The sequence below is a fragment of the Myotis yumanensis genome, unplaced genomic scaffold, assembly GCF_028538775.1.
Source record: "Myotis yumanensis isolate MYYU_CA2020_CCGP unplaced genomic scaffold, mMyoYum1.0.hap1 SCAF_6, whole genome shotgun sequence".
Taxonomy (NCBI): Eukaryota; Metazoa; Chordata; class Mammalia; order Chiroptera; family Vespertilionidae; genus Myotis; species Myotis yumanensis.
This window is the reverse complement of record NW_027223757.1, coordinates 85,423,363-85,437,855: the sequence shown is the minus strand read 5'-3', so window position 1 is coordinate 85,437,855 and position 14,493 is coordinate 85,423,363. Positions and strand designations below refer to the sequence as shown.

The 14,493-nt window shown below is 52.9% G+C and overlaps 1 protein-coding gene across 12 annotated transcripts in view; it reads right to left on the bottom strand.

Moving 5' to 3' along the window:
• TRERF1 (transcriptional regulating factor 1) overlaps nt 1-14,493 on the bottom strand; it is a 209,252-nt gene that overhangs the window by 30,850 nt on the left and 163,909 nt on the right. For 9 of the 12 annotated variants that reach the window (XM_070418593.1, XM_070418590.1, XM_070418596.1 and 6 more), the window contains 4 exons: nt 7,149-8,822; nt 5,673-5,719; nt 4,425-4,575; nt 3,121-3,414 (listed from right to left, as the gene is read on the bottom strand). In XM_070418593.1, the coding sequence (XP_070274694.1) occupies nt 3,121-3,414; nt 4,425-4,575; nt 5,673-5,719; nt 7,149-8,564 (1,908 nt within the window). In that variant the 5' untranslated portion in view covers nt 8,565-8,822. The remainder of the gene's footprint in view (nt 1-3,120; nt 3,415-4,424; nt 4,576-5,672; nt 5,720-7,148; nt 8,823-14,493) is intronic. The other 3 variants (XM_070418600.1, XM_070418602.1, XM_070418603.1) reach the window with 1 other exon arrangement.

The following is a 14,493-nucleotide window of genomic DNA, read 5'->3' as shown; positions in this document are numbered from 1 at the left end:
CCTGAGGGAAGGGCAACCTCTATGCAGCCGGGGACCCCCTGCCACGGCCTGACCCCAGGGTGCTCGGGCTGCACCCAGCAGCCCCGTCCATGGTCGGACGAGGCGAGCTCCGGTGGCTCGAGGAGGAGCAGCCTTGGGTTTGGAGGAAATCCGAATGTCTGGAGCGGGCGGGGGCTGGCGGAGCAGTGGTTGGGCAAGAAGGAATCAATTCGCATTCTTTATGGCTTATCCCGCATTCCCATCTGCGGTGTGGAATCCAGCCAGTGGCCCTTGAAGTCCCTAAAGCTCCCTGAGGGCAGGCTCGGGGGGGGCAGAGAACACGCTCCGGGGAGGGGGCAGGATCAGCTACCAGGGCAGCTGAGCAGAGCCTGTGCGGCGGGGAAGAGGGGGCAGGCCTCACCAGGCTCCCAGGGCCGGCCACCCACCCTGGGCCCCCCTTCCCAGCTACCCTGGGGGCTGAGGAGTCATGGGTGCTCTTGAAGGCCCCTCTTCATGGGCTCCCCGAAAAGCTCCCCTCTGCCTCCGCCCCCCACTGCTGCCCCGGCGCCGAGGCGCATCTGGGCTGCCCTCTCCCGCTCAGCTTCCTGTCAGCAGGTGGGTTCCCATCGGGCCGCGGAGCCCAGCCCGTTGGAAGGTCTGCACATGGGCACACGTATAGGAATCAGTAAACACATGCACGTCGAGAGATAAGCAGGGCATGCCAAAGCTGGACAGACAGGCTTGGGTGGTGTGCCAGCATCAGCCCAGGAGAACCCAGGGCTGGGTGCGGCTGGGCGGGCAGAGGTGAGGTTGGGAGGGGCGGTGGAGGTACCTGCAGGAAGGCTGGGGGCAGTCTGAGGTGCCCTCCCCGGTCCTGCAGGCCAGTGCCTGCCCCAGCTGCAGCCCCTGGCAATTCCTCAGCCCAGGCTGGTGCCTGAGTAGAAAGCAGCAGGGGCTGATGGGAAGGGCTGGCCATGGTCATGTGACCAACTGCCTCCAGGCCATGTGACCCGCCCGAGTCCCCAGTCCTGGGCTCCTGGCTCTCTAGGCCCCTGTGGCTGCCTGCAGCGCTCAGGGAGCGCCCTCCTGTTCCTCCCTCAGCTTCAGTCTGTCCTCTGGGGCCCTCCCCGCCTCTGGGGGGCAGTCTAGGGAAGCAGGAGGGTGGGGAGAGGAGGAGGAGCAGAGAGCCCCAAAGCTCCCAGCTCATCCCCAAGGGGCTCTCCTGAGGTCAGAGCGCCTCAGGCTGCCTCCTCTCCGCACCAGAGGGCTCTTCTCGGCCTGAGGCTGAGGCAGTGAGAGGGGGGCTGAGTAGAACGAGGAGAGGAAACCCTTTGGGGAGCAATCCTGAAGTTTTACACCCTGTTCCTGGGTAACGAATGAGGTCATCTGAGCACGTGCAGACCTCACATGACTTCAGTCCTGCACCAGAGTCCAGGCCTCTGATGCCAGGGCCAGAGGTCCCTTTGGGGCTCCTCTGTTGAGCCTTTGGTTCTGTTCTCCTCCAGGCAAGGCTGTGGGACCTGGGCCGGGGAAGCCACCCATAGTGTCCGGCCTGGATGTCACTTGAGAGGAAGCAGTGACAGTGTTCCACCCCACCAGGCTCTGGAGGCTCTGGAGGTGGGGCCACGCACGGAGAGATTGCCAAAGCTCTCCCGTGGGGCCAAGCCCTGGTCTGGGGGAGAACCGGAGGCTCTGAGAGGGGAGGGTCGCAGCCGCCTGCATCCCAGCTGGCTACGAGCAGAGCTGGGACTAGAACTCAGGGCTCCTCCCTGGGCATTTTCATTTCTTTATAGCAAATGTCAGGACCATGCTCACATTTCCTCAATATCACCTACAGGCTTCCACGTCAGCTTATCTCCCCACTTCTCCCTCATGATGATCTGAGCAAACTCCTACAAACTCCCTTGCCTCTCTCCCCAGCCCCGGACCACTCTGGCCTCCCAGGTATGTTCCCCTGCACCCACGGCTTCCCTGTTTCTCATCTGCCCTGGTCTTTACCTCACTGTTAGGAACTGAGCTGCCTGGGGCTCTGACCCCAGGGGGACTAGGAACCTCACTGTCTCCAGCTTCAGGCGGAGAGCCCTCCAAGGGTAGAAACAGCGCCTCTCCCACCAAATCAGGAACTTCCCTGGGCAAAAGGGGAGCTTGGCTCTGTCATTTCATCGCCCTGCCTGTGGCTGACCTTAAGTCCTGCCAGCGATGAGACTCCTTACCCTCTGAGTTCTCCACCAGTCCCCTCTTCTGAGGCTTTGCTATTACACAGAGAACCAAAAAGGCTCTTTGTGGACTTTTCTAGTTCTCTTAATTACTCTCCCTTCTAATCTGGTCAGCCCCACCCTCATGCCTCCTGGAATCCCAGTAGCTATCTAGTCTCCCAAGGACAAATCTGACCCAGAAACCACCTGTGGGGAGGGGACAACCTCAGGAGTTACAGACACCCTGGGGAGACAAACTGAGAGACAGCGAGATCTCCGCTCCAGAGCCAGGCTGAGCTGCCTGGATGAAGCACTTGGAATTTGAGAAAGAGAATGAGAACTTAACAGTGGGTGAGAAACACAAATCTCTTTGCCTTCCTGAGGCTGGGGGTGGGTGTCTGTCAGTGGAATTACTTTGGGAACCATAACCATTTAGCTCCTGCAAAGGTATATTACGCAGGTGTGATACGGAAAATGTTAAGTAGCTGGTAAGGCTGCCCATCAGAATGATGCCAGGGCTACTGCCTGAAGGCCCTGCTGTGCCAGGGGTCATATCTCTGGTTGCTGGATTCGGGGAGGTCTAGAGCTCCTGAAGGGGGGTGAGGGTGGACAGGGCCCTGGGCAACAGCTTTTTATTGCCTGGGACAGTATTTGCATATTTTAATAACTCTGGTTACGAGCTGAATTAAGATCTGTTTCAACCTGGGAACACCTTCAGGTCTCTTAGGATCTAACCCAGACCATCAGCCGGGTAGAAGACCAGCAGTTCCCGGGTAGTGGGCAGTGTGGGCAAGGCTGGGATTCTCAAGGTGGCCTCGGGGGCTCAGTCCTGAGAGGCCAACCCCTCTCTGAGCTCAAGCCAGTGACCCTGGAAAATCTGTCCCCAGCTCCAAGAAAGCAAAGGGATGTTCCCGCCCCAGGCACGAGGGGCAGAGCAGCAACTCACAGCAGGCGTGCAGGGGACAGCCCCTGGGGGTGAGTGTGGGGGAGAGAGGGTCATCCTCACGAGCACGGGCATCTCGTCGTCCGACATCGAGCTGGCTGGCTTGTCTCTGGCGGAGGGGGCGGCAGCGACGCTGTTGGCGAAGCCCTGAGAGCTGGGCTTGGGCACGAGAAGCTTGACAGGGACAGACACGGGCATGACCATAGGCGTGAGGCTTTCTGCCTCAGGAGGGAGCTGCGGTGGCAGTGGAGGCGGCAGTGGCTGGGGCTGCGGTGGCGGGGCCTTCTCTCCTTCCTCCTATACAGACAATAAAGGCTTTGATCCGGGCTGAGAGCAGCTCTCACAGGGGGGGTCACTCCGCTTTTCCTGACAGGGTCCAGGACATCATGCAGGGGACGGAGGACCGCTGCAGGGCAGCTTCCTTCCTGCTAACTGTGCTCCTTGGCTCGAGTGATGCCAGTGGGCAGCAGACAAGGCCATGCACTCTCTTGTTTACATTTTAAAGATCTTGACCATGTAACACTTGTATATTAAAACATGTTAAAATTTTTTGGTGGTTGTCACTGCTTTTAAAGACAAGGATGTGGATTTGTAATCAGGCAAAAAACCAACAACACACCCTCTTGTGTAGGACCTTTGAATACATTCTATGGGCCTCAGTTTACTCATCTGTTAAGTGGAAGACAAAGCTTTTATCTGACATGGTCAGGAGATGGAGTGACCCGGGTAATGCAACACTTTGATGAACAGGGAGTTAATCCCTCAACAATATTCAAAGAACTGAGAAATTCTTTGAATTTTAATCTAACTCTAAAACTGCTTGGACAGGTCACGACATGGGTATCCTACCCGGATAATCCTGAAGGTATTTAAAGCTCTTTGGACACTAGCGTCTAACACTATTGCACTGGAGAACAGAAGAAGCTGGCTGACAGCCTGGTGGCCACATGCTGGCCATCGACTACTCATCTGGAAGGCCCACGTGACCTTGGTCTTGGCTGCTTTAAGCAGAAGTTAAAAATAATATCACACCTACATGTTTCTTGGCTGTCTTCTCCAGGGGATGGGAGGCTGGGTTCCCTAAGAGGGTTTCCAGCACTTCTGATTCTGGCCCTCATTCACGAGGCCGGTGGAAATGGGGGCTGCTGGACCCGACTGGCTCCCAGCGTCTAAGGTTAGGCCTTCCCGTTAAGAAAGGACTGTGCCTCCCTAGGTGCCCGCACGGGGCTCACCTCACTCTCTGATGGCAGCAAAGCAAAGCAAGCAGCACATGGCCTGGGAAGGGCGGGCGGCTGGCCCCGGCTAACCTGTTTGAGGCTGGGGGAGGCCCTCATGCCCCCGTGGGACCGCATGTGGCCATTCAGGGCGGGCAGGCTCTTGAACTCCTTCAGGCAGATGGAGCACGTCAGCTTGCTCTTGGCATCCATCGGTTCCCCAAACACTGCTTTCGGTTGGCCGCTGCTCCAGGGGAGGGTCAGACAGAGAGGACACGTATGTGAGGAAGGGGGACAGATTTATCCAGGACCTCACACCCGACAACAAACCCATTTTATTCTTTCAGTGCTCCCATATCCACGGCCCAACTGTATCTCCCCAATACTCTGCAGAGAGCTAAGCCCAATGTACAGATGGAAAACAGGCTCAAGAGTGGGAAAGGGCCAAAACCGGTTTGGCTCAGTGGATAGAGCGTCGGCCTGCGGACTGAAAGGTCCCAGGTTCGATTCCGACAAGGGCATGTACCTGGGTTGCGGGCACATCCCCAATAGGAGATGTGCGGGAGGCAGCTGATCGATGTTTCTCTCTCATCGATGTTTCTAACTCTCTATCTCTCTCCCTTCCTCTCTGTAAAAAATCAATAAAATATATTAAAAAAAAAAAAAAGAGTGGGAAAGGGCTTGTTCAAAGTCATGCAAGAGTTGAACAAAATGTTCTTCTTCGTCCCAGGCCTCAGGTGCGAGTTTTTTCCTCCTACGGTGGCTTATTATTGCCTTTCTAGGGTCAGCTAGGCACACTTCTTCCAGAACCTTCCCTTAGAGACGCGGCCTCGGGTTCAGCTTCCAGCCTGCACATTTTAGTGCCTCACTGGGTTCTGGCTACGTCTTTAATTATTTACCATGCCCACGAGGGGAGGGAACAAGTCCGAAGTATTCACGGTGGCATTCTTAACGCTCAGCTCCATGCCGGGCACACAGTAGGTACTCAATACATACCGACTGAAGAATGGACAGCAGACAGAACACAAGCTTTGCTGCTTACTTGATGGGCACCTTTAAACTCCGAGCCTCAGTTTTCACGTTTGTAAAATAACAGCTAACCGTGGTGGAGTGCTCACTCTATCTGGGCACATGGTAATCACGCCCACCCTCGCTGGGTTACCTGATTTCACATAAGATAGAGTGCCTAGCACATAGTCAGTGCTGAACAGCTGCTATTACTATCCCTATACACTTCTTTGAGGAATTGACTTTGAATTTGGAAATGAATCATGAGGGACGATGCAGGAAAAAACCCCCAGTCTCCCCAAATGCCAACGAGCCACCTCCCATCCATCCTACCTTGACTCAGGGGACCCTGGCTGGGCTCTGCCATCCGGTAGGTGCATCTAAGGTTGAGCCATGCAGGGCACCGAAAGAAAGAAGAGAGAGGGAAAAAAAAGCGTTTTTGACGGGAGGAGTCCTTGAGCAGGGGAACCCCAGGGCCGTACTTCCCGGGCTCTGCCCGCTCTCCGCCTGGCACTGGCCGTGCTCACAGCTGCTCACTCCCGCACTCTTCCACTCCTGAGGCTTCCTCCCCGGGACTGCTCCCTAATCACGGCCACTCTAGAAGCTGCCACCAGCCACAGCCCAGCAGGACTCAACTCCCGACTGTGCATAGCCAGGCCCCATCCCCGGGAGAGACACAGAGTGGAGGGCTGTGTGAAACAACATCAGAGACCTGCTGCTGAAATTCTCTCCCAGCCTTGACCATGTCGTCTTATTCTTCTATCACAAAGGCTCTCAGTTACTACTGGGCCCGAGCCCCTAACAAAACAGAATCAAAGGGCGTTCATCTCTGGCCTTCAAGCTCCATCAGAGCCCTCTCTCCACCTAACCTGTCCTAGTCACGGTCCTCCCCTCCCCTGGCCGCACTGTCATACGAGGGTAGCACTTGGACTATGCCAGCCCATGAGCAATACCCGGCCCACAGCTGGCTGCTCTGTGGTCAAATGCATTTGGGAAACAAGCAAGGCTTAATAACTGTGGCCTACAGGCTAGGCCTGGCCTACGGACATGTTCTGTGTGGCCAGACTGTTCGTTAAAATCCTGAATAAGGATGCCAGTAGGTGGGGCACATGCTCTCCAGGCCACCGCAGTCACCCCGCTGCCGCTGATCTCATCCCAGGCCATTTCACTTACTCACTTTACCTGCCTGGATCCTGTGGGCCGCTAAGGTTTCATCCCTGTAACTACATGCAGTACCCCTTTGGGAGAGTCACAGTGCACATCAGCATTTTAAAGGCACCGAGAAGCCCTGTTTCACTTTAAAAAACCCCAAATTAATTTACCCACAGAACCCAACCCTCCCCCGGCCCCAGCAATATTCATTAAACAGTGAACATTCTATGGAACTCCTGTTCTGAGCAATATACTTTGAGAAGTGCTATCATAATGTGATCTCCCTCCCCAAAGGGGGACAATTTCACAGGAGAGCCCCAATGACAGATCCAAGGGGAGCCAGACATCCCCACCGTGTGGTCCCCGGGCACGTGACTCAAGGCCTTAGTCATCACATACATCATTCAGGACCTGATGTGTTTTGGCCATTTTCTTAGTGAGATTAGAAGGTTTTTATAGGCAAAGGACGGAGTCAAACCTGATTCTGTATTCCAGGTACCTGACATAGAAGTGCCTGGCACATGTAGGTTAAGGTGTGTGGAAAGAATAAAGAACAAAACGGTTGAAGGGGTTGGAGAGAGGACTGGGCACCGTGTAGACTTGGCCTGGCTGGCCCTGTCGCCGACATGCCAGGAAAAACTTCCACGGTGAGAATACCTGGGGCCACAAGGCGCTGGGAGACAGCTGCTGGTGCTGAGGCCCCACGTTGTTGAGGTGGATCCCACTGGGGGACAAGAGCGGCCGATGGGGGAGGGCACCGCTAACCCGGTTCAGGTCCAAGCTGGCTGGGTCTCCCATTCCTGTATCAGACGCCCCCAGGTCCCCATGGGAGCTCAGCATGGCCTGGGCCTGCCTCTCGCCTGGATAAGTCTTGGGCTGACTGTCCTCACGCTGCTGGTGCTGGGACAGGTGGCTCTGCGGGTAGAGGGGGTGGCTGTAGGGTTGCTGGGGCTCCTGGTAGTAGTACTGGGGCATGGAGCCCAACTGAATCAGCTGCACAGCGTGTGCCTGCTCCGGGGTGTACTGGTGGGGGTCCCTGTGATAAGAAGGGGGCTGCAGGTGCATCTGTTGCTGCTGCTGCTCTTGCAAGTGCTGCATCATGGGTGGGGACTGATAATACTGAGGTATCTGCATGGAACCCTGCCGCTGCTGCTGCTGCAGCTGCTGCTGCGGCTGGAGCTGTGACGGGCGAATCTGCTGCTGCGGCTGCATTTCTTGCATGGACATACGCTGCTGCCCAGCTTGCTGCTGTTGCTGCTGCGGGTAATACTGGTGCTGCTGCATTTGTTGCATGTGCTGGGACAGCATCTGTGAGCCCTGCAGCGGCTGTCCTCCCTGCACTGGCATCTGAGCCAGTGGCTGCTGGTAGTCATAGTACAGGTGCCCTTGGCTCGGGAGCTGCCCGACCTGGAGAGATGGTTTGGACAGCCCGCCAGTGAAACCTGGGTGAGGCTGCTGGGGCACCTGCTGGTAGCGGGAAGGGACAGACGGTGCTGGGGGCTCCATGGGCTTCTGGGACAGCAGCTGGCGGAGGGCACTGTCAGGGGTTCCATCCATCACTGCTGACTGGGTGTGCAGCACCTGGGCCATATTGTTGACCTGGATCCGCAGGTTTTGGTTGGCAAACACCTGGGTGAAAGAGTCTAGCTTGTGCAGGACACCGCTGGTGAGCTTCTGGGTCCGGATCTCGCTGGCCTGGGAGTAGGTGTACTGGTAGCCTTCGGTGGGCTCAGCCTGGGCTGGTGCCCCCCACATCATGTTTGAGTTGGTCAGGTTGCCACGGAGCTGGACGTGGTTTCCAGGCCCTGCATGGCCACCCCACCCTCCCTGCCTCGAGGTATCCACTTGGCCAAGGTTTTTGGAGCCAACAGGCAAGCCTAGACCATCCCGAGTATCTTGAGGGAAGTGGGGGGAAATGGGGGATGCCTGAGGGGCATCCATGCCAGCCCCCGTGACTGTATTCCCATAGTTGTGGTTCAGCCCGCCGTGGACGCCGAGTGGTGGCTGTTGGTAGAAAAGGTTCTCACTGCTGTGGGCCACGTGGTTGGTCTTGTACAGCTGCTGATCCCCCATGGTGCCGGCCTTGGTGGTGAATGTCCAGCCACAAAACCATAAAAGAAGGTCAGTGAAACAAACCCAAAAGGACGGAAACCCTGAGAAGGTGCGAGAAAGCGTCCACACTACTCCACGGCTGACATGTCTGTGACCGTGGCTGGAGCCAGGTGTTCCTGATGACCTGCACCACTCATGTGCAGAGTGGGGGCCTTCACATCCCCACCCGGGCTTAGGGATGGACCAAACACCACCGTGGTGAAGAGATGCCGATCACACCTGCAAGACAGAGGCAAAGAGCAGGAAAGGATTTACGTACGTGATGTTTTACAATGAGCAGTTATACCTACCATGACCAGTTACAGAAATAAAGACAAATGGGAGACTCGATTAGAGATAGTGTCACACACACCACAGCCTTTCCACTGACTCTACATGTCTTGACCCTCACTTTGAAGCCATTCATTACCCAATGGCTCATTAGTTTATTGATCTATTCATTCATTGTTTTGCTTACTGATTAATTAATTCACCATCCATTCTTCTGGGACCCTGCTATGGAAAGCCCAGCATTATTCTAGGCCGTGTGGGAGATGCGAAGAAGTTGTAGACATTCATTAATCAATGTATCTGCTCAACAAATACTTATTAGACACCTCCTCAGTGTAAGGCACAATGCTAGGAAGTGATTGAGACCTGGGCCAGCTCTCGAGGAGCTTACAGTTAGAAAAGGTGATGGGTCCATGAATAAGTACAATACAAGGAGGGAAGAGACACATGTAAATCAAAGGTAAAAATCACAGCGTGGGACCTCACAGACTGGAGAGCGTATTTCCAGCGAACAGAGCTGGAGACAGTACTTGTAAGAGTACTGCCCTTGTTAGTTAGCCTGTGAGGTCAACATAGTTCCTGCTTCCTTGTGGTCCCTGCTCAGGGAAACGTCTGTGCCAGGGCTGGACACCTGGCCAGAAGCCTATGATGTGGCCTGGCACTGAAACTAGTCTGGGCCAATAGATGCCCTCTCTTAGAAACACCAACTAGGAAATGTGAAGAGGCTGGTCTAGTCTGGTTTGAGTCCATACAGGTTCTTTCGTGAACTTCAAACTGGGGGATGCAAACCCCTGGGAGTAAACGAAGACTTCATATAAGCTACACGCGCCCTCCAGGTTTTCAGAGAATCAATTTCCAGATCTTCAACTTCCATAGAAACTCTTCTAGAACGGATGGCTGACAGAAATGTGAGTTGTCCTCTTATACCTGCTCCTTCACAACAGACCTCCTCCTCTACAAGAGAAAGGCAAACCTCTTACCCTCCCACCCGAGTCTCAGCTGAGTTCACTGCCCAGGACGAAGCTCCTGGCCACCACACAAGAAGACACTTAGAAACTTGAGAAAGCAAGCAACTCTGATCCAAGCGAGTTAATGTATTTTCTTTCATGCTGGGTGGTCTCCAATTCCTTTTTTTTATTTGGAAGGCCAAACAGAAGTAATTAAAATGAAATTGTCAGTGATCACCATGTGATTTTTGGCATATAACTCAGAAGCAGATCAAGAACGGAGTGACCCTGCTTTATCCAAGTTTTATTTCTATCTACTAGTTGATTTGAATGTGGGTTTTCAGTGCATTTAAATAAAGAGTGGAAAGACAATCGATGCTGATCCTTGTCTCACGTCTCATGCCACGAAACAATATTCTTCTTTGGATAAATAAACAAGTTGAAGAAATAACCCAGAACCAGCAATATTCTATATCTGGACCTGGGTGATAACTACATGGGCATGCTCACCTGTGATAACCCAAATAGCACACTACGACCTGGTCACATACAGGTGTGTATATCGTATGTCAATAAAAAAATTATTAAAAGGAATGTATGTTGTGTCACGATAGTCTACCTCTCTTACCATCTTGTCCAACGTAGGCCCTTGCTCTGTCATGCTGCTCCCTCTCTCTGGAATGTTCTTTCATTCTTTCCTTACTTGGCCAAATGCTGCACATTCTGCAAGTCTGACCCTAACAACCACTTCTAAAACACGTTCCTGCCCTCGGAACCCACTGCATTACCTGTCCCATGTACTTCTGTTCGCATTTAATACAACTAAATTCAAAATATTCGTGGAATAAAAAAATCATTTAAAAAAAATGACCCAGCATCACCATCTCACTAAGAGATGCATTTTCAATATAATTTTAGTTTTTATGCTTATCAATTATTTATCGAAATGAGTAATACACTTGTGTCGTTTTGATCAACTGTACACTATTAATAATTGTAACAATAACTCAAGCTAGAAGAAAATGTTAACACTTAGAGCTTTATGATTTCAGGAAATTAAAAAACTTTTAACTTCATATAAAATTGTTACAGAGAAATATGATAGGGAAACAAATGAAAGAATTTTAAGCATAAAAATATATTACATATATTACATTAGGATGAAATTCCACGGGGGAAGTGAAACAGAAATAAAATTTCAAGGAGAAAAGGAGCACTATTAACAAAGAGTGTGCTCATGCATTTTTAAAATGGGTGATGGTAGGTATCAGATTGCTAGGGTGTTTCGATTCTGCTGGATAAATTGCAAACAGTGATGTAATAGTTTTACTTAAAAATATCAGTGCTTATACTAGTAACATACTGGGAATCGCACCTTCTACCAATGTCTGATTAAAAATGTCGATGTGCCGAAACCGGTTTGGCTCAGTGGATAGAGCGTCAGCCTGCGGACTCAAAGGTCCCAGGTTCGATTCCGGTCAGGGGCATGTACCTGGGTTGCGGGCACATCCCCAGTAGAAGATGTGCAGGAGGCAGCTGATCGATGTTTCTCTCTCATCGATGTTTCTAACTCTCTATCTCTCTCCCTTCCTCTCTGTAAAAAAATAAATAAAATATACTAAAAAAAATGTCGATGTAAGCTTAAAGATGTGTGAGGGGGTATGGAGTTTTACAAAATCCTTTGGTAGGGGCGTTTAGGCAGAACTTCGAAGACACGGCAGTAGCGCCACTCCGACTGCAGGCTGGCCTCAGCTGGCCCCTGACCCTCCAGAACAACAGAGGAGACGGACCAGTTCAGAGGGAGGGCTTTGGTTTGGCGGAATGAAGGGTGGATGAAGGAAAGCAGTGGGAAGGTATGCCTGAGCCGGGAAGGGCCACTGAAGGCTTCCGAGCAGAGGCTGGGGCTTCAGGACCAGGGAGACCCACCCCTCGCTGCTCACAGTGTGGCCCCGTATCACCGGGGGCTTCAGCCCAGAGCTATTCACCAGAAGCTGCATGTTATCAAGACCCCCAAGATGCTAGTGTGCATACTGAAATTCGAGAAGCAATGGGTTGGCAGGTCCTGGCCGCATCCAGGTCCGACAGAGTGAAGGCCTGAACTCGGTGAGCAGGGAGAGATGAGAAATGAGAGAAACATCCCCCATGCCGCCAGCGGGATGTGACTGTCCTTCCTCCAAGTGCCCTGCCCTTCAGGGGCTGATGACCCAGTCGGAGGAGACACCCCTCCTTTCTCACACATGCTCTCTCCCTTGACATCTGCACCCACCACACATTCCCGTGACACCCCATGACCACCCCAGCTCAGAGGGCCGAGGTCCCGATTAGCTGCCTACTCCACATCACCATGTGCAGGTTCAAAGGCAAACTCAATATCATCTCCTCCAAAGTGGACACTCGTCCACAGTCTCACCCTTGACTCCTCCCTCCCCCTTAAGTGGCCACCACAACCTATCAATTCCCCTCCCCGTATTTTCTTAGCTCCATCCACCTTTTCTCTGGTTCCACTACGATCACCCTCGTCCAAGACTTCCTGTTCATCTTCTGGACCATTTCACCAGCCTTCCAACCTGTCTCCTTGCTCTCAGCCTGTCCAGTCTCCGGACAACAGCAGCAGAATGAACTTTCAGAACCTGACTCTGACCCGGTCATGCCATTGCTTAAAACCCATCCTGGCATCCTAGCGCTCTCAGGTCAGAGGTCAAGATCATTAAGGTCCCCAGCCTCACAATGAATCCCTCTTCCTTTCTTCTTTCCTTCCTTCTTTCCTTCCTTCCTTCCTTCCTTCCTTCCTTCCTTCCTTCCTTCCTTCCTTCCTTCCTCCCTCCCTCCCTCCCTCCCTCCCTCTCTCTCTCTCTCTCTCTCTCTCTCTCTTTCTTTCTTTCTTTTTAAAATAAGTTTTCATTGATTTTAGAGAGAGGGAGAGGAAGAGAGAGATACAAACATCAATGTTGAGAGAGAATCATTGATCAGCTGCCTCCTGCACGCCCCCCACTGGGGATTGAGCCTGCAACTCTGGCATGTGCCCCGACCGGGAATCAAACCGTGACCTCCTGGTTCATAGGTCGACATTCAACCACTGAGCAACTCTGGCTGGGCTCCCTCTTTCTTTCTTTACAAACTTCCCATGCCTCACCCCTGGCTGTTCCAGTCTTCTCTCAGTTCCTTGAACCTGCGAGGCTGCCTCCCATGGTAGGAACTTTGCACAAGCTGGTTCCCCCAATTATTAGAGCTTTCTCTTCTCCTACCCCCTCACCCCCCACCCCCTTCATCTATCCAAGTCCTGGGCATCCTTCAGATCTCAGCTCAAACTATACTTTCTCAGAAAGTCCACCCTGACCCCCCCACCCCCCCACCCCAAGTCTGCATCAGGGGCCTTATATGTTCTCTTAAAACCATCTTCCTTTCGACCACTCTTCTCAGTGTAATTGTGCTCCCACCAGTACAATTATTGGATTAATGGATCTTTCTGTATTGGAGCAGGGATCCTATCTATTATTGTCTAGGATCCTGTTCCCAAGCCCAGCACTTTGTAGTCTCTCCAAGAAGGGGCTACATGCTGATGAATGAAAAAAATAAGATGATCAAGAGTCCCAGTGGAAGGACATGAATAGAAGAAAAAGACACTCAGTGTAGGCTGAGTGGATGGTATGTTCCCATGGAGAATTTCATTCCGGTTAGATTTCATCTTGGTCCTGATGGACAAATAGGGCTTACAGAGGCGAGAGGACCAGGAAGGGTATGCCAAAAGAGGGAACAGCATGCACGAAGGCATGGAGTCAGGTGCAGGGGTCCATGCTGGGGCACCATGTCCTGGTCGGGAATACATCGATGACCAGGCTGGATTTGTTAGGCAGGGATAAATGACGGGAGCCTTAAAATAACACCCAGAGGGTTATCCTGTGGCATCAGGCCTGGGGATTTCCCAGTGCCCTGCCAGGCTTGACCCTTGCCACATAACCTTTGTCAGAAGCCTTGTACCAAGCCATCTCCTCCCGGAAGGATAACTTGTTGCGACTCACCAGACTCTGACCATGCTCTGATTTCGTGTCCCTCCTCCCTGTCCCTGAGGGTGGATGACTTTACTTCTGTTGGCGTGTCTGCTTTGTGAAGTGTTCCCAAACTGCTGGGCGAGAGGGATCACTCTGTGTTCTGAGCTACAAGAACCATTCTTCATGCATCAGTATTTTCAGAACTGGAATGGTAGTTTAGTTACATGCACAGCACCCTGGAAAGTCAGAGGTGGGTCCCCCAAGTGTGGGTCCTGGGCCAGCGGGATCAGCAGCACCTGGGAACTTGCTATAAATGCTCATTCTTGGGCCCTACGCAGACCCACTGAATCAGAAACCTGGGGGTGGGGCCCAGCAGTCTGTGTTTTAATGAGCCCTCCTGTTGAGTCTGATGCCTTCCCAAGCGGAAGGCTGCCGGGGAGGTCCTCTAGTCTCCCCACATTACAGATGAAGAATCTGAGGCCCAGAGATGCAACTGCCGGGCCTAGCACAGTGCCTGGCTCACAGTAGTGGGCAATCAAGGGCCATATGTTAGCCCTGGCTGGTGCTGCTCAGTGGTTAGAGTGCCAGCCCTCACACCAAAGGCTCATGGCTTTGATTCCCAGTCAAAGGCATGTACCTGGGTTGCAGGTTCAATCCCTGGCTCCAGTAGGGACGCATGCAGGA